The sequence below is a fragment of the Odontesthes bonariensis genome, chromosome 11, assembly GCF_027942865.1.
Source record: "Odontesthes bonariensis isolate fOdoBon6 chromosome 11, fOdoBon6.hap1, whole genome shotgun sequence".
In the NCBI taxonomy this organism is placed as follows: Eukaryota; Metazoa; Chordata; class Actinopteri; order Atheriniformes; family Atherinopsidae; genus Odontesthes; species Odontesthes bonariensis.
This window is the reverse complement of record NC_134516.1, coordinates 37,459,019-37,478,463: the sequence shown is the minus strand read 5'-3', so window position 1 is coordinate 37,478,463 and position 19,445 is coordinate 37,459,019. Positions and strand designations below refer to the sequence as shown.

General features: G+C 47.0%; 1 protein-coding gene across 13 annotated transcripts in view; it reads left to right on the top strand.

The window, feature by feature from the left end:
• Nucleotides 1-19,445, top strand: part of LOC142391928 (uncharacterized) — a 100,450-nt gene that overhangs the window by 37,491 nt on the left and 43,514 nt on the right. For all 13 annotated transcript variants that reach the window (XM_075478108.1, XM_075478113.1, XM_075478111.1 and 10 more), the window contains 7 exons: nucleotides 13,805-13,837; nucleotides 13,912-13,959; nucleotides 14,055-14,096; nucleotides 14,186-14,233; nucleotides 14,781-14,858; nucleotides 15,925-15,957; nucleotides 16,187-16,207. In XM_075478108.1, coding sequence (XP_075334223.1) covers nucleotides 13,805-13,837; nucleotides 13,912-13,959; nucleotides 14,055-14,096; nucleotides 14,186-14,233; nucleotides 14,781-14,858; nucleotides 15,925-15,957; nucleotides 16,187-16,207 — 303 coding nt within the window. The remainder of the gene's footprint in view (nucleotides 1-13,804; nucleotides 13,838-13,911; nucleotides 13,960-14,054; nucleotides 14,097-14,185; nucleotides 14,234-14,780; nucleotides 14,859-15,924; nucleotides 15,958-16,186; nucleotides 16,208-19,445) is intronic.

The window sequence follows — 19,445 nt, the reverse complement described above, 5'->3', positions numbered from 1 at the left end:
CATGACCCGGCTGATGGTTGCTGCGTGGGCTGAGATGGTCTTGGAGTGACTCAGGAGGCCGTGGGAAACTCCGTGCATTTTTGAGTTTATGTTGTAATGTGGTTGCAATGGACTCAGGGTCCGTATCAGTGTGTGTTGTGTGTTGCGGGGGGAGAAAGAAGAGGGTGGGGGGGGAAAGGTAGTGTAGAGGTGAGAGTAGAGAGGTGGATATTAGGGGTGTATTCTGGGGTTTATTGTTATCTGTTTAGGATTTGTGTATTGAGGATCAGGATAGGTTGGGGTAGGTTCAGTTCCAGGGACTGGATGTTATGCGGGTTAAGTGGGGGCTGAGGTAAGAGATTTGGTTAAGATTAGTTATGTTTAAGGTTAAGATTAGGGTTAAGTAGAGGTTGGGATTAAGATTGGTTCGGGTAAGGGTAGGGGTTAGGGTAAAGTACCGGGTTGGTTTTAGTGTTGGTTAAAATTAGGGTTGGATTTAGGATTGGTGAAGGTTTAGGGTTAAGGTAGGATTGGTTAGGTTAAGAGTTAAGGTTAGGGTTAGTGTTGGTTAGAGTTAGGGTTAAATTGAGGTTTAGAATTAGGGTTGGTTAAGGTAAGGATGAAGGTTGAGGTTAGGGTTAAGTTTTAGGTTTGGGTTGAGGACTAGTTAAGGTTAAGGTTAAGGTAAAGTTGGGGTTGTGGTTGGTTAGGGTTGGTTAAGGTTAGGATTAGGGTAAGGGTTAGTTAGGGTTGGTTAGGGTTAGGGTTAGGGTAAGGGTTAGGGTTAGTTAGGATTGGTTAGGGTTAGATTAGGGTTAGGGTTAGGGTGAGGGTAAGGTTAGTTAGAATTGGTTAGGGTTAGGGTTGGGGTTAGGGTAAGGGTTAGTTAGTGTTGGTTAGGGTTAAATTTAGGGTTGGTTAGGGTTAGGGTTAGGGTTAGGGTGAGGGTAAGGTTAGTTAGAATTGGTTAGGGTTAAGTTTAGGGTTGGTTAGGGTTAGGGTTAGTTAGGGATGGTTAGGGTTGGTTAGGGTTGGGGTTAGGGTTGGGGTTGGGGTTAGGGTTATGGGTTTGGGTTAAACTTATATGCGCTGGCCAACTGTACTGTGAGGAAAGATGGTGAAAAAGTAAAAAGGTGTGCTCCCCCACCAGAGGAACGGGTTCGATCCCCAGGCAGAGCACCTGGGCAGAGGAAGAGAGGGGCCTGCAGGGGTCAAATCTATCAAGAGCCGGGGTGTGGTCCAACAGCCGCAGCCCCTGGGGGGGGCCGCAGTGCCGGATCCACCCCCGGCCAGGGCCACATGGATCCCAAGAAATAAAATTATTAAAAAAATTATTTTTATTTTAGAACAAATAATAATGGAAAGCAAACAAAGGGGAGGGGTAGGGGACCCATAAGTGCTTGGATTAATAAAGTGCAGACCAAAGTGCCAATAGTAAAAAGTGCTAATAACCACACAGTAAAAACACACGATAAAGAGATAATAAAAGTTAGTAACAAAGGGTCCCCTATTCCTAACCAAAAATGTAAATTAAATCAATTAATAGATAAATAGATAAATAAATAATTTAAGATTGAGTTAATAAATACACAAATATAATTATAAATTAAAAATTAAAACATCGTGTTCCGGAGGGGAATCGAACCCCGGTCCACCCGTGGGCAGACCCGGGGCTCTAACCCCTCTGCCATATCGTCGGTTAAAATGTTGGGATCCGTGTGGTCACTTAAAATTCAGGCCCAGGCCTGGGAGGACCGCGCCAGGAGGTGCCACAGGAGTGGGCTATCATATATCGTTGAGTCCTCCCGGCACGGTCGTCCCAAGCCTGTGAATCCAAATTTTCTCCGCTCTCTTCCTCTGCCCACAAGTCCAGCGGTCGTTATTTTGTAGACCGGATATGACCAGGTAAGTGGATGAATGGGCTTGAAAGTGTTGAACCAGAGGGGTGTGGAGTCGACCTTCCCCAATATTATAAAGGTGTTGAGAGAGGCGGGTGTGAATTGAGTGTTTTGTCTCACCAATGTAGTGTTTGTGACAGAGTGTGCATGTAATAATGTAAACTGCGTTGGTGGTGGTAATGGATAAGGAGCCTAGGATGGGGAAAGCTGTGTCAAGGTGTGGGTTATAAATGAATTTCCTATTCTTGTAATAGTGGTTATGTTTGAGTTGGGGTGTGGGTCTGTGATCTGAGTATTTGGATCTGGTGAGAATGGATTGGAGGCTCTTGTGTTTTCTATAGGCTGATATGATACGGTGGTTCTTGAAAATGGGGTGTTGGAGCTGTAATCTGGAGAAGTTGTGTTTTATTAGTTTGTGTAATCCAGTAATTTGGTGTGAGAAGGTGGAGACAAACGGTATGAGATGTGGTGGTGAGGAAGGTGTGTGTGGTGTAGGGTATGTGTGTTCATGTGTATATGTATGAGGTGGGTCCAGGCCGTCTCCGTCCAAGGGATTGGTTTGGAGGGGAGGGAGAGGATACTGACCCTGGTTCGGGTAGGGGAGTCGGTTAGGGTTAGAGTTAGGGTAAGGGATAGAGTTGGGATTTGGGTTAGGATTGGGAAGGGGGTTGGGATTGGGGTTAGGAAGGGGATTAGAGTTAGGGTAAAGGTTAGGGTTAGGGTTGGGGAAAGGGTAAGGGTTAAGGTTTGGAGAGGGGTTAGGGTTAGGGTTAGGGAAAGAGTTAGGGTTAGGGAAAGGAAGAGATTCAGGGTTAGGGTTAGGGTTAGGGTAAGGGTTAGGGTTGGGGTTGGGGTTAGGTTTAGGGAAAGGGAGAGGGTTAGGGTTAGGAAAGAGGTTAGGGTTAGGGTTAGGGTTAGAAAAGGGGTTAGGGTTAGGGTTAGGGAGAGGGTTAGGGTTAGGTTTAGGGAAAGGGAGAGGGTTGGGGTTAGGAAAGGGGTTAGGGTTAGGCTTAGGGAAAGGGTTAGGTTTAGAGAAGGGGTTAGGGTTAGGGAGGGAGGGAGGGATAGGGTTAGGGTTGGGGTTGGGGTTAGGGGAAGGGGAAGGAAAGGGATACAGACCCTGGTTAGGGTAGGGGAAAGGGTAAGGGTTAAGGTCGAGGAAGGGTGATGAGGAAAGCCCATCAGTAGGGTTGGGGTAAAGGTTGGTAGGGAAATTCTGGGGTAAAGGGTCATGATTGGGGCAGGGTGGGAGGGTCAATTGGAGAGAAGGGCTTAGAGACGGCCTGGATCCAAGGACCTGGGATGGGGGATTAGGGTGGGGAGGGGGAGGAGATGATGAGCGAGTGGGGGCGAGAGAAGCCAAAGTGTCCCATTTTATAGTACGGAGGAATCGTTTTGAGTAGCCTCTAGTACGGAGACTTTTGAAAAGGGTGCTGGTGGCTAGGTGAAAGTCTGAGATGTCTGTGCAGATACGGTAAAATCTGATGATTTGTGATTTTATAATGCCTCGATATGTATGTTTGGGGTGGTAGCTAGATTTATGGAGTAAAGCGTGTGTGTCCGTAGGTTTGAAATAGACTGTAGTATATAATGATTGTTGGGTTGTGTTGAATGGCCTGAGAAAAACTGTAGTATCTAAGAAGTTTATAGGAGTTGAACTTATTGTGTGTTTAACTGTAATAGAGGGATGATGGTTATTAAGGATATGAATAAATTCAGGAAATGTGGAGGGATCGTGGGGCCAAATTCCAAATATGTCATCCAGGTATCTGAGGTAGATTGTGGGTTGTAGGGGACACTTTTGGAGGGCCTCTCGCTCCCACTCGCTCAGGTAAAGGTTTGCATAAGATGGGGCAAATCTTTGGCCCATGGCCGTCCCATTTATCTGTAAATAAAACTGGTTATTGAAGACAAAATCATTATTGTTGAGGCAAAGTGAAATGAGTTGTAGAAGTTCCTGGTCCGGTCTTTTGGGATCTGGGTGGTTCTGGAAAATGGTGGAGAGGGTTTGAAGACCTAGTTGGGTGTGGATATTTGTGTATAAACTGTCAATGTCTATTGTGAATAGTAGTGCAGAATGGGGGACAACCATGGGCCTTATAGTTTCCAGAAAATGATAAGTGTCACGGATGTAGCTGGGGTGTAGGGTGGAGAGGGGACCTAAAAAGTGATCAATATAGCGTGAAATGTTATAGGTGGCACTGTTGCAGTCCGAGACTATGGGTCTGCCAGGAGGAACCTCATAGGGAATAGTCCAGGTGGATGGGTCTTTGTGAATTTTTGGCAGTAAATAAAAATAACGGGGTCGTGGGTGGTCGGGTCCAAATAAAAAGTCTGTTTGTTTTGCCGAAATGTATTTTTTATTTCTGAGTGTTTGAATTATGTGCCGGAGTTCTGTCTGGGTTTGTAGTTGAATGGAGGTATCTAAGGGTCTATAATATTTATCATTTTGAAGTTGTCTGTGGGCTTCTATGAGGTATTGTTGTCTATCCATTATGACTATCTTGGAACCTTTGTCGGCGGGTTTGATGATGATATTTTGGTTATTGGTAAGTACTGTGAGGGCCCTGCGTTCGGCTCCCGACAGGTTGTCTGGGACATCCGTCGGGAGCCGATAACGCTGAAGGGCCCGTCTGTTGGTTTGAATAATATTCAGGGTTTGATGGTGGAGTCTGGCATCGTCTGGTTCCCAGTGTGAGCGGTGTATAAATGGGGTGTGTTGGTAGTTTGTGTCCGGGTGAAAATAGTCAAGTAATTTTAATCTCCTGTGAAAAATGTGTAGGTCCCTATGAAGTTCCTCCTGGTCTAGTTTGGAGGGGCGTGGGATGAAGGAGAGTCCCCTCTCCAGAAGGGATATCTGTATGGTGGATGGGGTAAAGAGGGTGGCCAAGTTAAGGATATTGGAGGGGGAGTCCCACCCCAGGTCCTTAAATTGTGAAGGGGGTGCAAGTGAGGAATGATCCGGGTTAGGTTTCTGTGTTAGTGTAAATTTAATAGTTGGCACCAGTTTTCAAAAATTGCGGCGGCAGTGGTGGTGGTCCAATGAATGTGGTCCTTTCCTGTTTGAAATAGATCATGAGGGATTTCTGTGAGAAATGGGAAGTGTGTGACCATGGTATTATTAATGAATTTAAGGTTACTTTGTTGTGTGGGTGTGAGGTGAGGGGAATAATTAAGAACCGGAAAATAAATATCAGCATTGGGGAAAGTCGACTTAGCTACACGGAAAAGAGTTTTTAATTGTTTGATGGTGGTCTGCCTGGGGTCTTGATCCTTATTGTTGATCCCGATCGAGATAATCACTATCTTGGCGTTAGGTTGGGGGGGAGTCTTCTCGCACACCTTAAGGAGATGGTATGCGTTGGCTCCAGGGTAACTGTCAAGTTGAATTTGTGGGTTATTGTGTGGGGGGATACGATTGATATTAGAGTCTCCTATAATCATTATTGGTTTTTTGCACTTGATGAACCAGTCTTGGATTTTACGGGTGGGTCGGGCCAGATGATAAGTGGGTCTGTAGGTGGAAGATAGATTGGTGGAATTGGTGGTCAGAGGGATGGTGGGGGGGGTAGTGGTAAGTAGGGGGGGAGGGAGGGGGTCTGTGGGGAGGGCGGGATTGACGTTGGGGAGAGAGATAGTGGTGAGAGAGGGTTCCTCCCCTCCAGAGTGGAGGGGGGAGGATGTATGGCAAGGGGGGGTATAACCTTTAGTTGACTGAATGGGCAGGGGTTCCTCCCCTCCAGAGTGGAGGGGGGAGGTTATAGAACGAGGGGAGGTGTGTGCATAGATGGGCTGGGAAGACAGAAGTGGAGGTGAGGAGGGGTAGTGGTGTATTGTGGCCGTGGTTCTGGTGGTGCCTTGGAGGATCCGGCTCGACAGCCCAGCCCCCCGAGAGCCACAGTTGGTCTTAGGGGATAATTCAGGATGGGTCTCTTTATTGTCATGATCGACATTATGTGAACCCTTCATCATAAGTATCCCTGATTTGTGGTCCCGGGGGGCCGGCTGTTCCGCCCGATCCTCCTCCGCACCAGCAGAGGCTGCCTGTGGGGATAAAGGGGAAAGAAAGTCAGGAATATGGGTAGAGACGTTAGAGTGAGTACTAAGAGTGATGGTCTGTAATTCCGGGTCGTGAGGTCGGGGGGAGGGGTCGGAGATTCTGGTAGGGGTCTGTACTGGATGGGGTGGGCAGGGGATAGGGGAAATGATGGAATTAGGGGTCCCAAGTTTGTTGGGAGAGGGACCCCAAGTGACTGTCCTGATTGGTTGTGGTCGTGGAGTAGAGGTTGGTGGGTCCGGGGGGTCTCGTTGTGTGGAGTGAAGTAAATTGGGTCTGGGGTCATGCTTCAACAGTGGTGTAGTAGTGGCTCTAGTTAACTGTAGTCGGGTGGGACCTCTCAAGGTGGAGGTGTCATGAGTAGTGGGAACTGTAGTAGGGGTAGGTTGTAATGGGTGAGATGGGGATTGTTGTTGGATCTGTTCTACAAGGGAGACTCGTTTGCCCAGGTATAGGGAGAGTTTGGAGGGAGCTGAGGGTCTGGGCAAAGGGGGGTAATCTGCAGTGGGCAGGGTGGTAATTGTAGTAGGTGGCGGAACGGTCCAAGTAGCAGTCCGGGGTGGTTGTAACCTGTTTTGAATTACCTGTAGTGTGACCGTTGTTAACCTGGAGCCATAACGCTTTCTGGCCCAACCGGTGGCTATCTGCAATGCTGTAGGGTTGAAGGGAATGGTTAAAGTAGTGTCCAATGTGTGCTTGTAATGTTGCTCTAGAATGTTAATTGTGTTGTGCATCCATTGTGTTGTGTTTGCCTGTATTTTGTTACGGGTTTCAACTGTAGGTATAGCGGGCTTGATGAAGTCCGTGAGACGTGAGACTTGGCGAAGCATCCCGGGTGGGAAGTTGCCGGTGGAAATTGCCATGTCCATTATGTGTTTATGGTGCGTGGCTTGGATAAGTTTGAAATAATGTTTGCTAGCAAGTCTAGTGTCTGGATCTGGTGGATGATTCAGTACTGGAGTGTGAATTGTGTGTTCCTGAATAGTATTGAGTGAGCTACGGAAGGTGGGTCGTATGTAGGTACCCATAAGGGGTGGTGGTATGTTGTTGGAAGAAATTGTTGGTGTATGTGTGTGTGTGGAGCCATCACGAGCTCCACTCCTCTGTGTAGGGTGCAACCTATTGGAGGCCATGCATGTGGAGGGCTCTTACCTGGTGGCTGGAGGGTGTTGTCCTGGGTCAGGAAGGGTAGGTATCCAAGTTAATCCGGTGGAATGGATCCTGGATCAGCTACGTACCTCCCAAAAGAAGCCTGGTGTCCCTTGAGATATGGTTCTGCCAGGGATAAAGGGAGGGGGTGGAAAAGCCCTCCCTTGTGGAACAGTAAGCCTTATGTCCCGGAGGCTGTTGGTCCTGGGTTAGCCTGGTTGGGTGCTTTGTTAGGAGTTTTCCTGTTAGTTGCACAAAGTCTTAGCCGGTAATGTTATTAGTGGTAGAGCCCTCCATGATGGGTTAAAACAAACTTTATTACTCTAATTAAAATTTAACAAGGAATAATCAATACAATAATAAGAAACCGTTTTAATGAATTAAAAGAATTTAAGAATTTGAATTAAAACCTCTCCGGGGGGAGGGCTTAAAAACAAATTTAAAAAGGTTTAACTTCTTACACAGAAGAGTGGTTTCCCGACGTTTCGCAATCAAAGTTGCTTCTTCAGGGGTTTGCTCGTGAGTGGTTAGGGTTAAGTTTAGGGTTGGTTAGGGTTAGGGTTAGTTAGGGTTGGTTAGGGTTGGTTAGGGTTGGGGTTAGGGTTAGGGTAAGGGTTAGGGTTAGTTAGGATTGGTTAAGGTTAGGTTTAGGGTTGGTTAGGGTTAGGGTAAGGGTTAGGGTTAGTTGGGGTTGGTTAGGGTTAAGTTTAGGGTTGGTGTTGGGACTAGTTAAGGTTAGGGTTAAGGGTAAAGGTAGGGGTTGGATTTAGGGTTGGTTAGGGTTGGTTGGGGTTTAGGGTTGGTTATGTGATTAGTTAGAGTTAGGGTTTTAAGGTAATGGTAGGGTAGGAATTAGGTTTGGTTAAGGTAGGGGTTCAGGTGTAGGTTAGGGTTGAGTTTTAGGGGTAGGAATGAGGTCTAGTTAGGGTGAAGGTAAAGGTAAGGGTTGGTGTTGGGCCTAGTTAACGTTAGGGTTTGGATTTAGGCTCGTTTAAAGTTTTAGGGTTAAAGGTTAGGGTTAAGGTGGGTGTTGGGTTAAGGGTTGGTTAGGGTTAACCCTTTAGGTTTGGATTAGGTACTGTTTGAAGTTAGGGCTAAGGTTGGGGTTGGTTGTAGGATTTAGCAGGAGTTAGGGTTCAGGGTTAAGGTGGGGGTTGGAATTAGGGTTGGTTGGATTAAGTATTAAGGTTGTGGTTAGAGTTAAGTTTTGGGGTTGGATGGAGGACTAGTTAGGGTAAAGGTTAAGGTTAGGGTTGAGGTAGGGGTTGGATTTAGGGTTGGTTAAGGTCGGGGATAAGGTGAAGATAAGGGTTTAATGTTGAATTAAGGACTAGTATGTGGGGATTCAGGTAGGGGTTGATAGATACTTCTATTTTGAAGTTGTTGGTTTGGCATTTTTAAGTTTTTAAGTGTCAAATCTAGTGTTTAGTCCATCTGGGAATTTGCACTGGAGTCGGTAGATCCAGATGCGTTCTTGTTTTCTCCTTGTTTCCTGTGACCATTGGGGATTGTGTTGAATTGGTTTGGCCTTTAGGTTCTCTATTTTGTGTTGTTGGAAGTGTTGGACCAACGGTGTGTCAGATTTTCTGTTTTTTTCGATGTTGTGTGTGTGAGCATGTAACCGTGTTGTTAGGGAATGTCCTGTTTCCCCTATGTATTGTTTTTTGCATTTGTTACACCAAATCAGGTAGATGATGTTTTTGGTGTTGTTTGTGATTATAGGTTGGATGGGCCATCTTTTGTTGTTTTTGGTGCTTCGGATGGTAGTTTCTCCTATCTGGTGGTTTAGTTGTGTCTTTTTTCGTTCGGAAGTGAATTTTGATCTGACAAGTAGGTCTTGTAGGCTTGGGTTCCTTTTGAAGGCTGATATAACTCTCAGTTTTTGGAGTGGTGGGTGGATCTGTTGCTTCCTTTTAAAGTTGTTTTTGAGTTCTTGGTGGACTTTTAGTGTGTGGCCGGAGTAGAATCCGGTTAGTGGGATTATTTGTTGTGTTTGTTCTGGTTGTGTTTGTTCAGGGGTCTTATTATTTGGTTTGTTGTGGTCACTTTTGATCTTTCTAAGCGCTCGGCGTGAGTACCCTCTGTGTTTGAGAGCTTTGAAGAGTGTGTTTGTGGCCTCCTCTTTGTCCGCTTCACGAGAGCAGACTCGTGCGTATCGTAGTAGCTGTGATTTAACGATACCCGAGAAGGTATGTTTGGGGTGGAAACTGTCTCTGTGTAGTAGTGCATGTGTGTCTGTGGGTTTAACAAAGAGTTTGTGGTCAAGTTTCCCTGTTAAGTGGAAATCGGGTCCTTTGAAGGTAGTTGTATCGAGGAAATCGATTTATTCGTGGCTGGTGGTTGGTTTGATTTTGATGGATGGGTGGTGTTGATTGAGTGTGTTTATGAAATGTTCAAAATCGGACGGCGAGTGGTTCCAAATACCCCAGATGTCATCCAGGTATCGATAGTAGGCTAATGGGAGTATGTCACATTTGAGGAAGGCGTCCTTTTCCCATTTAGCCATATAGATGTTGGCATAGGCTGGGGAGAACCTCTTACCCATGACTGTGCCTTTAACCTGGAGATACCATTTCTCATCAAAATAGAAGTCGTTGCATTCTAAGTTGATTCTGAGGAGTTCAAGGATTTGTGTATCTGGTCGGGTTGGGTCTGGGTTGTTTTGTAGGCATTCGGAGATGGCCTGTAGGCCTTTTTCGGTTTCTATGTTGGTGTAGAGGCTCTCCACGTCTGCCGTGAAGAGCATACGCTTTGGTTCGAGTTTAAGGGCCGTGATTTTCTGTAGAAAATCTTGTGTGTCCTTGATATAACTGTCATGACGGTTGGCCAGTGGGTTTAGATGGTAGTCCAGAAATAGTGCCGAGCCGTAGGACTCGCTGCTGCAGTCCGAGACTATGGGGCGACCTGCGGGGATTTTGTTTGGAATTGTCCATTTTTCGGGTTCTTTATGGATTTTTGGTAGGAGATAGAAGTAGCGTGGTCTATGTGGTTGTTCGCCTTGTAGGAATTGTAACTGTGATTTGTTTATAAATTTCCGTTTGAAGAGGTTTTCCAAGATGTTTTGGATTCTCTTGGTTGTCTGTGGGTAGATGGGTTCTGTCAGAGGGCGATAGTATTCTGCGTCATTTAAAGCTGCAGTCTGCAACTCTTTTTCAAGCATAATGCCTGGAACTGTCCGGGGATTCTGAAAGTAGTACATTAAATACCCCAATACAAAAAAAAAAGAGTTCTCTAGGTCCCCTATATTTCCTTCTAGGTCCCTCCAAAGCCAGCAGGTTTGTTTACAAAATTGCAGACCGGACCGGTAAAAGGTAACCTATCAGGTTACGAGCTGGGCTCTGCTGCCTGTCAATCACCGATTGTGCACGCGCGATACAAGGGAGGCTCGTCCCCACGCTTATTTATCTAGACTATTGAACTTCATTACGGGCTAGTCTACTTACTGTGTCTTCCATGATCGCAAATGACAGGTGAGTTGATGAATGAGGAGTCGTGTATCGCGCATCTGGCGTGCACGTAGAAGTGCACGAGTTCTCATGTGTTTTGATGGGGCGGGACAGGAAGTTGAATAACTTTTTATTTTTCGGTTAAAAAATAAGCATTTCTTGCATTTTGCGACTATGGAGGTCACCGTTTTCAACTTCAAGCGTTCTGATAGATCATGTAAACTCTTAAAATGCCAAAAATGAGGACTTAACGTATGACAACAACAAATCCTGCAGACTGCAGCTTTAACTGGCGTAGGGCCTCGTGTTTGTAATCTAGTCCCATGATGACCACACTGGATCCTTTGTCGGCTGGTTTTATTATTATAGAGTGGTTATTGCGGAGTTCTTTAAGAGCTTTTTTCTCCTCTTTGTTTAGGTTGTCTGGTTCTGATTGTTTTTGGATTCTGTTAATTGTTTTTCTGTCCTGTTCAATTAGTTCCATGACTGGGGGTTGTAGGTCCGCTGGGGGTGGTTCCCAGGTGGAAGGCGTTTTGAATGGTGGAGGTTTTGGGGCCTGTGGTTTGTTGTGAAAAAGGAGGCTAGTTTGAGTTTTCGGTGATATTGTTGGACGTGCATTTTGCATGATTCCCGTACGTTTTTGATTTTGGTTTCCGTCGGGACGAAGGACAGGCCCTTGGCCAATAATTTAGTGCCGTGAATTGATAAATTAAGTGTGGATAGGTTAATTACTGCCTTATCCAGCGGGTTGGGGGTTGGGGGAGAAATTTCATATGAGGGTATTAGTTTAAAGATTCCCTCCAGAGGTTCCACATGTGTCGGCCTGTGGCTGGGGTCCAGTGTATTTGGTCGGCTGTGTTGGCAAATTTGTCGTTAGTTAGTGGCGGTATTATGTTGTTATCTTGTAAAATTTCCCTCAAGAAGTTATTGAACTGTCTGAGGTTGTTTTTTTGGTTTGTTGTAAGTTGGTCTGAAAAATTCAGAGCTTGGAAATAGATGTTTGCGTATGGGAAGGTGTTTTGTGCCGTATATATTAGTCTTGAAATTAATTTCTTGAGCGTGGTGTGTTCGTTGTAATCTTTGTTATTTACTCCGAACGAGAGGATCACCCGTTGGGTTGTATCCGAAACCGGTGTTTTGTTACGGAGGATGTTGATGGCGTGAGTCAGGTTCCCTCCTGGGAAGCTATCTATTTGGACCTGGTCGTTATTGATTATTGGTAGCCTTTTTAGGTTTGAGTCGCCGAAGATGATGAACGGTTTGTCGGGTTGTAAGGACCAGTTTTGCATTTTGTTGCCAAAATGTTCGTGAACATTGAGGCTGGTTCTTGGTAAAATGGTTGTTTGGGTTGTGCGACGTGGTTCCATTTGTTTACGGGTGGTTATCGGGTCGGTTTTTGTTTTTTTGGTAGTTGGTTCTGTTTTGTTTGGTGTTTCTGGAGGTGTTGTTCGCTTATGTGCCGTGTGTATTGGAGTTTTGAGGCTCCTTGAGTATGTTAGTGGTTGTTTATGTGCCGTGTGCAATGGTAGGCCTGAGCCTCCTTGTTTGTCTGTTCTATCTATTGTCTTTCCCTGTTGTGGTGTTGTCTTTCTCCTGATTCTGTGTCCTCATGGTCTGTGGTTGGGTGGGTGTTGGATTCTCATAGGTTTTTGTTTGGTCTTGTTCGACTGTTTTTCTCGGTGTCTCCAAAGGTGTTGTTTGTTCATGTGATGTATGTATTGGAGTTTTGACGCTCCCTGAGTATGTTTGTGGGTGGTTGTGTATTGTGTGCGATGGTAGGCCGGAGCCTCCTTGGTCATCAGTTCTATCTGTCTTCTGTCCCTCTTGTGTTGTCATGTCCTTTCCCTGCTTCTGTGTTCTCGTGTTATGTGTTTCGGAGAGCTTTGGGTCGGTTTTTGGTTTTGTTCTGCGTTGTTCGATCGCTTTTCTCGCTTTAGCAATGGTCGCCTGTTTTGGTTTAAATTGAGTCTGTGCTCTGGCCGTGGCTAGGTTAAGTAGCCAGTAAAATTGTTTTTTTGGAATTTTTTCTATTTCGTCTAGTGTTTTTTCAAATTTTTCTTTTTCCTTTTCATTTGGGTCAACCTCCTGTAAATGTACATGAAGGATGTATGCTAACAGGACTTGTGTCCACGCGGTTGCGTTGTTCGGGTTCATTTTAACTGGTTGTTAAAACGTCGGTTCGTGCGGTTTGCGGCTTGTCCCTGTCTTATTTTATGTTGCTATTTATTGGTCCTGTGTTTATGATTCGTAGCGCTGTTAGTATGGAGATATCAGGGATATTTCCAGGCTATCAGGTAGCTAAACTAGTTTTCCTAACAGAATTTCAGGGGTAACTCGTCAGCGGTGAACCAAAAAGGATTATAGAACGTTTCAGCTGTTTTATCACCGTACGTTCTACCTAATTGGAAGCCCCCCAGGTGATCAAGTCTGGAGGTTAACCCTGTGTCCAATTTTGAGGTGATTAGGTGATAGAAAGTTTATCTTGTAGCTTGCCCTGTGTTCGGTTTTAGTTTGAAGTGATTACTTTTCTTATAGCGTGTTGGCACCGGTGTGCCTCGGTTTGTGAACTAAGGGTTACCTTGGTTCAACACGACGGTGAAAATGGAGGGAAAAGGCGTTTTTCAAATGGTGATACGGTTCCTAGAGGGCTGAGGAGTCCTTTTATTACTAAAGTCGACGGGAAGGTTAGAATGCAGTGGTCAAACGCAGTAGGTTATTTAGTTTGGAGTTAAGGTCCAATAACCTTGTTTATTAGAGTGTAATCGGTGGTGTTTTTTTATTCCCCCAGGGGGGTTTTTTCAAACGACAAGGCGAGGTGTTTTTTTCAAAAAAGAAATTCGTGAGGTAAATTCGTCCAGAGATTGTTTTAAATGGAAAATTGTACAATCTAGGTCCCGTTGCATCCACGGACTGGCTTCTAACTAAGCCAGCGGACGTATCCCTGTAAAAGTGGCAATTTGAAGGATTCCAATTGTTTTTTGTTTTGGGCTGAGGTTACTAAAGTAACCGCATGTGTTTTGCAAAGTGTTCTGTGGTGTATTTGAGGCTAAGCCTTATAGAAGACTGGGTTGCAATTAAGACTGGAATATACTGGAACGCCTTAAGGCCCGAGGTGGCCATAAGGCCCGAGGTGGCCATAAGGCCCGAGGTGGCCATAAGGCCCGAGGTGGCCTTACGGCCCGAGGTGGCCTGGCATGTTTTAGATCATCTCACTCTGCTCTGCCACATCTGTTTGCTCATGGTGTCTGAACTGATCCTGCTTCCTTCCTCCTCAGGTGAGCTGGACCTCCTGGATTCGTTTGGAGCAGGTAACCCCCCCCCATGGTCTGACCTGCTTACAAACCCGGTGATCTGTTGTGTAACTCAGTCTTTATTTCTGCAGTTGATCCACCCGCTGAAAAACCCAAGAAACCAAGTTCTGGAGATTCTGGTAGGTTAGGCTCACATCTGGCCTCACAGATGTTGCACGGTCAGTGCATCTGTCAGGTGAAGTGACCGTTTACGGTTTGTAACTGCTAATTCCAGGTGGCTTCGATAGATTTGATCTGGAGGACACCCTGAAACCAGGTAAAGCTGTTTGACTGGTTTGGACTTGAAGTGGCTCTTTCATCTGAAGCTTTCTTTCTGTTCCTGACTCTGTGTCTTTGTGTCCACAGACCCCCAAACTGACAAGCCCCCTGTCAAACCACCAAAGAGTGGAGGAGGTGAGTCAGCTCATGCTCCAACACAGGCTCCAGCTCATGCTCCAGCTCAGGCTCCAGCTCAGGCTCCAGCTCAGGCTCCAGCTCATGCTCCAGCACAGGCTCCAGCTCAGGCTCCAGCTCGGGCTCCAGCTCAGGCTCCAGCTCGGGCTCCAGCTCGGGCTCCAGCTCGGGCTCCAGCTCGGGCTCCAGCTCGGGCTCCAGCTCTCGGGCTCCAGCTCGGGCTCCAGCTCGGGCTCCAGCTCGGGCTCCAGCTCAGGCTCAGGCTCCAGCTCGGGCTCCAGCTCGGGCTCCAGCACGGGCTCCAGCTCGGGCTCCAGCTCGGGCTCCAGCTCGGGCTCCAGCTCAGGCTCCAGCACGGGCTCCAGCTCGGGCTCCAGCACGGGCTCCAGCTCGGGCTCCAGCTCGGGCTCCAGCTCAGGCTCAGGCTCCAGCTCATGCACTGATCCATGTTCCCTGTGTTCGAGTGTTGAGGGAGCATCTGTCTCTGTACATGCTATGGAATTAAACTATGGAATGTAAACTGCATTATGCTGGTGGTTTCTTCCAGGCGGGGGAAGCTTTGATGACTCGGACCTGTTTGACGTGAGTGGAGGTGATTACAAACCTGATGCAGGTCGTTCAGGAGGTAAGACATTTAGATTTGGCTTTGGATTCCTCTGAAGTGTCAGCTGCTTATTAAATGTTATCAAAGTGCCCCCCTCCCTCAGTAAATTAGCTACAGCTGATACTACCACCCTCTGAGTAGTGAAACCTAAGCAAGCTTCCAGTCGGAGTCATTGCTCCGCTATTGATGTGTGGGAATCACAAGTTGCTGCACAACTGCTGCTGGATCACATTAACCCAGAAACCATAGAACCCTCCCTGTGCCCACAGGTCTGCCACCCAAAGAATGATACGAGCGGCTGAAATGAGTTTCCTCCAGAGGGGGGCGGGGCTCAGCCTTAAAGAAATGGGGAGGAGCTCCACTGTCTGGGGGGCGGGGCTCAGCCTTAGAAATAGGGGGAGGAGCTCCAGCGTCCAGAGGGAGCTGGGAGTAGAACCGCTGCTCCTCCACATAGAAAGGAGTCAGCTGAGGGGGTTCATCTGTTAGGAAGCCTCCTGGTTAGGAGGCCCCGGGTCAGAACCAGAACTCACTGGAGGGATTATATATCCCATCTGACCTGGGCACACCTCAGGACCCCCAGGAGGAGCTGGAGAGGGGGAGAGGGGTACCTGCTGGTTCTGAGACCCGACCTCAGATAAGAGGAAGATGATGGATGGATTTCAGTCATTTCAATTCAATTCAATTCAATTCAATTCATTTTTATTTATATAGTGCCAAATACAACAAATGTCATCTCAAGGCACTTAGATTATAAAGTCCAATTCAAGCCAATTGGAATTCAATTAATTGTAATCATAATTATTCATAAAAGAATCCAATTCGTTCATATAGAGCCAATTCAAAAACAGTTTCCTAGCTAAGGAAACCAACAGATTGCACTGAAACTTTTTATTTTATTTTTTTTTATTTTATTTTATTTTATTTTTTTCAATGCACTTTAGAAATAGGATCCAAAAATAGGATTTGGTCTTGGACCAAACAAAGAGGGAGATGGAAAGCCACAGCCCTCCAGCTTTGGAGAAGTAGAAAGTAGAAAAGGGTCACATGGTGTCTAACTTGAGCATGTTCCTTCTCCTTTTGCCTGCAGGCCGTGCATCAGACCCTGGCCTGGATCCTGACGGTACGTCCTCTGGGGTTACTCACTTCTAACTTCCCCGTTAGACTCTGCTCTCTGCTCTCCTTTAGGCAGTAACGGGGGAATAAAAGCTGTTTTTAAAAGGTTAAAGGCTAATTGTTTGCTGAGCTAAGATGATGAGCCTGCGTGATGAATAGTTGTTGGAAGATGTTAGCAGTATGGGCTCTGATCATTAACATGCAGACTGACCTCTCCTGTGTCCCCCCCCCCACAGGTCCCGTTGATCAGCCTCAAGGTGAGTCTCACAGCTTCTGCACTCTGACATGAGCTTCCTCTGACCAGGAACCCACAGAAGTGAACCCACAGGAGTGAAGTGGGAGTGCGTCGGGCCCTCCTTTCCTTCCTGACTCTCTGTTGGGATGTCCTGTCTCACAGCTTCTGCTGTGGGCTCACACCCAGCAGCTGGTGGTTTTCTTCCTCACGCTGGTGGTGGGCTACCGTGTGGTGGGCTACCGTGCGGTGGGCGTGTTTTGGTCCGGCTCGGTGTGTCATGGTGGTGTTGCTGCAGCCTGGTGTCATCGTGGGGAGGTGGAGCTGTGTTCTGCTCTGTGAAACGGCAGGAGGAGGTCTGATGGTGTGGCCGGGTTTACTGTAGCCAAGCTTCAGAGAGCTGCAGCCCTCTTCTGTCTGGTGCAGTGCTGGCTGTAGAGTTGTGATGGAAAGGATCCCTGGAAAGGTTCACTTTGATCATGGCAGCGTAAAAAGGCTTTCAGGCGTTGAGTGGATTTAATTAGCCTTCTGTTAGAGCATCCAGTGAGTCCACAGGGAAGCTGATGCTCTCTGACTTTAAAAGTCAAACCGATCCTCCCAGTTCAAGTGTCAGACTCAGGAGGTGGGGAAGGTTAGTCTGAGCCTTAGCTCGCTAGCTAGCTAAACCCTGAGCCTGTTGTCAGCTCGCTCGCTAGCTAAACCTGAGCCTGAGGTCAGCTCGCATCTCTAACCCTGCCTGCTACCACAGAAGTCCAAGTCTGGTTCCTCTGGCTAAAACCCTGCTACGATTGTGTGTCGTTGCAGATCCAGACCTTCTGTGGGGCCAGATCCTGAAGATGCTTAATGCTAACACTCCAGAGGAATTCCATGTGTGGATTTCCAACTTAAAGCAGATGTTAGCTCCTCTGTTAGAGAGGGCCATGGAGCTCCTGCAGGCCCTTCCTGAGCTGCTGCCCTGAGCTGCTGCCCCCAGCTCTCAGACTGAACTCTGACCGCTCTGAGGGCTTATTTCGGTTCCTGTGTTTTCTTTAGACTACGTGGTCCTTTTCTTTGTGTTCCTGTTCTTTATCCTCCACAGCCCCTCCCACCACAGGCACTGCAGTGTAGAATCTCAGCAAACTGCAGGCTCACCAATGAGCTGTGGATGGCAGTGAGCGCACACGCCCGGTTTCCGGGTGTGGTTGGACGCGCTCCACCCTGTGATGGCTCATAAATATGCTGTTTTGTGTGTGGATGGGATGCTGAACGTGTTTTTCTGTTTTTCTGAGTCATGCTGTCGTTGGGTTTCGGGTTCATGCAGATGTGTGTTGCATAGAGTCTTAAAGGGGCAGTTTGCTTTTTTATTAAACCTTTAAAGGGGAGCCGGAGCTCAGGTGTGAGCTGATCAGATAATAATGTTGCTTAAAGTTGGTCTGATGGGAGCAGAGCGTCCCACCCATCAGCTCAGTCAGCATTCTTTGCACCCTGCTGACAGAGTGCCACCTTTCCTTGGGTCCCAGGGTCTCCACTCTTAGGGTCAGATGCTGTTTTTCCCTCTGTTTGCTGTCTGGTGAGCAGCAGGATTCTCTGCAGTTGAACGTGTATGAACTGTGTCCTGAATAAAGGAAAGCTGTGGAATGGGCTCAGAGGAGAGCTGAGCTCTATTCCTGGCAGAGGAACAACAAACTGTTGATTCTTGCATTATTTCACCTGACATGACGTGATGCACATGGTTCAATCTGTCTGGGGCAGGGTCGGGGTGAGGGTTAGGGTTAGTGTCAGGGTTAGGGTTAGTGTCAGGGTTAGTGTCAGGGTTAGGGTCAGGGTTGGGGTTAGGGTTAGTGTCAGGGTTAGGGTTAGGGTCAGGGTTGGGGTTAGGGTTAGTGTCAGGGTTAGGGTTAGGGTTGGGGTTAGGGTTAGTGTCAGGGTTAGTGTCAGGGTTAAGGTCAGGGTTGGGGTTAGGGTCGGGGATAGGGTCAGGGTGAGGGTTGGGGTTAGGGTTAGTGTCAGGGTTAGGGTTAGGGTCAGGGTTGGGGTTAGGGTTAGTGTCAGGGTTAGGGTTAGGGTTGGGGTTAGGGTTAGTGTCAGGGTTAGTGTCAGGGTTAAGGTCAGGGTTGGGGTTAGGGTCGGGGATAGGGTCAGGGTGAGGGTCAGGGTTAGGGTCAGGGTTGGGGTTAGGGTTAGTGTCAGGGTTAGGTGTTAGGGTTTGAGCTCAATAGCCCCCTCCTATGTGATTTTCCAGTTCTGTCTCCTGTACGATCAGAGGAGTTTGAGTTAGGGCCAAGGGGGGTGCACTGTCAACTCAGGACCCGACTGATGTCTGCTGCGTGTACTGGAGTGGTCTTGGAGTGACTCAGGAGGCCGTGGGAAACTCCGTGCATTTTTGGGTTTATGTTATAATGTGGTCTTTTCGTTAGGGTGGCCGATTTATTTATTTTAAAGGTTGGGGGGTTTTTGTTGATTCTTGTTGTAATATTTTGGTTGGTGGAGTGGATTTGGTACTGTCTGTTGGGTGAGAGGGAGGGGAAGATAAGGAAGAGAAGTGGAGAGGAAGAGAAGGTAGATGGGGGGAAAAAGGAGGGAGGGGTGGATTTTGTATTTGTTTCTGTGTATCGTTGGCTGTATTGTCCAAAGTGTGCATTTATCAGTACCTGATTTAACTCAGAGTATTGGAGCAGAATAAGTCAAGGTTGAGGATGTGGCAAGGGTTAGGTGTTAGGGTTTGAGCTCAATAGCCCATTTTTGGGTTTAGTAATTAATTATTGTACTTATTTTAATTTTATTATGTGTTATTTTACACAAGTCGCACTTCTTCTTTCTGTTCGGATTCTGTGGGAGAAGGCGCTGTGGAACACCGATGAGTAAAGCCTGTTTCTGCTTGCTATTTTCTGCTATTTGAATGCAGGAGCATTAAAGGTGCCTTCAGATCAGCTGTTGTCTGGCTGTTATTTCCCACAAGACACAACGCAGAATCAACTACGCTACACGTGCATTTTTGGGTTTATGTTATAATGTGGTTGTAGTGGACCCAGGGTCCGTATCGGTGTGTGTTGTGTGCTGCGGGGGGGGGGGAGAGGAAGAGAGAAAAAAGGTTTTGAACTCCTAAGTATGTCTCGTATTTTATGAGGGAAACTTCTGTAAGAGGAAATTCTGCCCCTGCTGGTGGGTCCAGGTATTACTCTAGTGGATTCGTTCTTTAGAGTCTTGGAGATGTTTATTGAATTTGATATTATTAGTTGGTTAAGGGTTCCTTCTCAAGGGTTTTGTCCAGCAGAGGGTTTGGA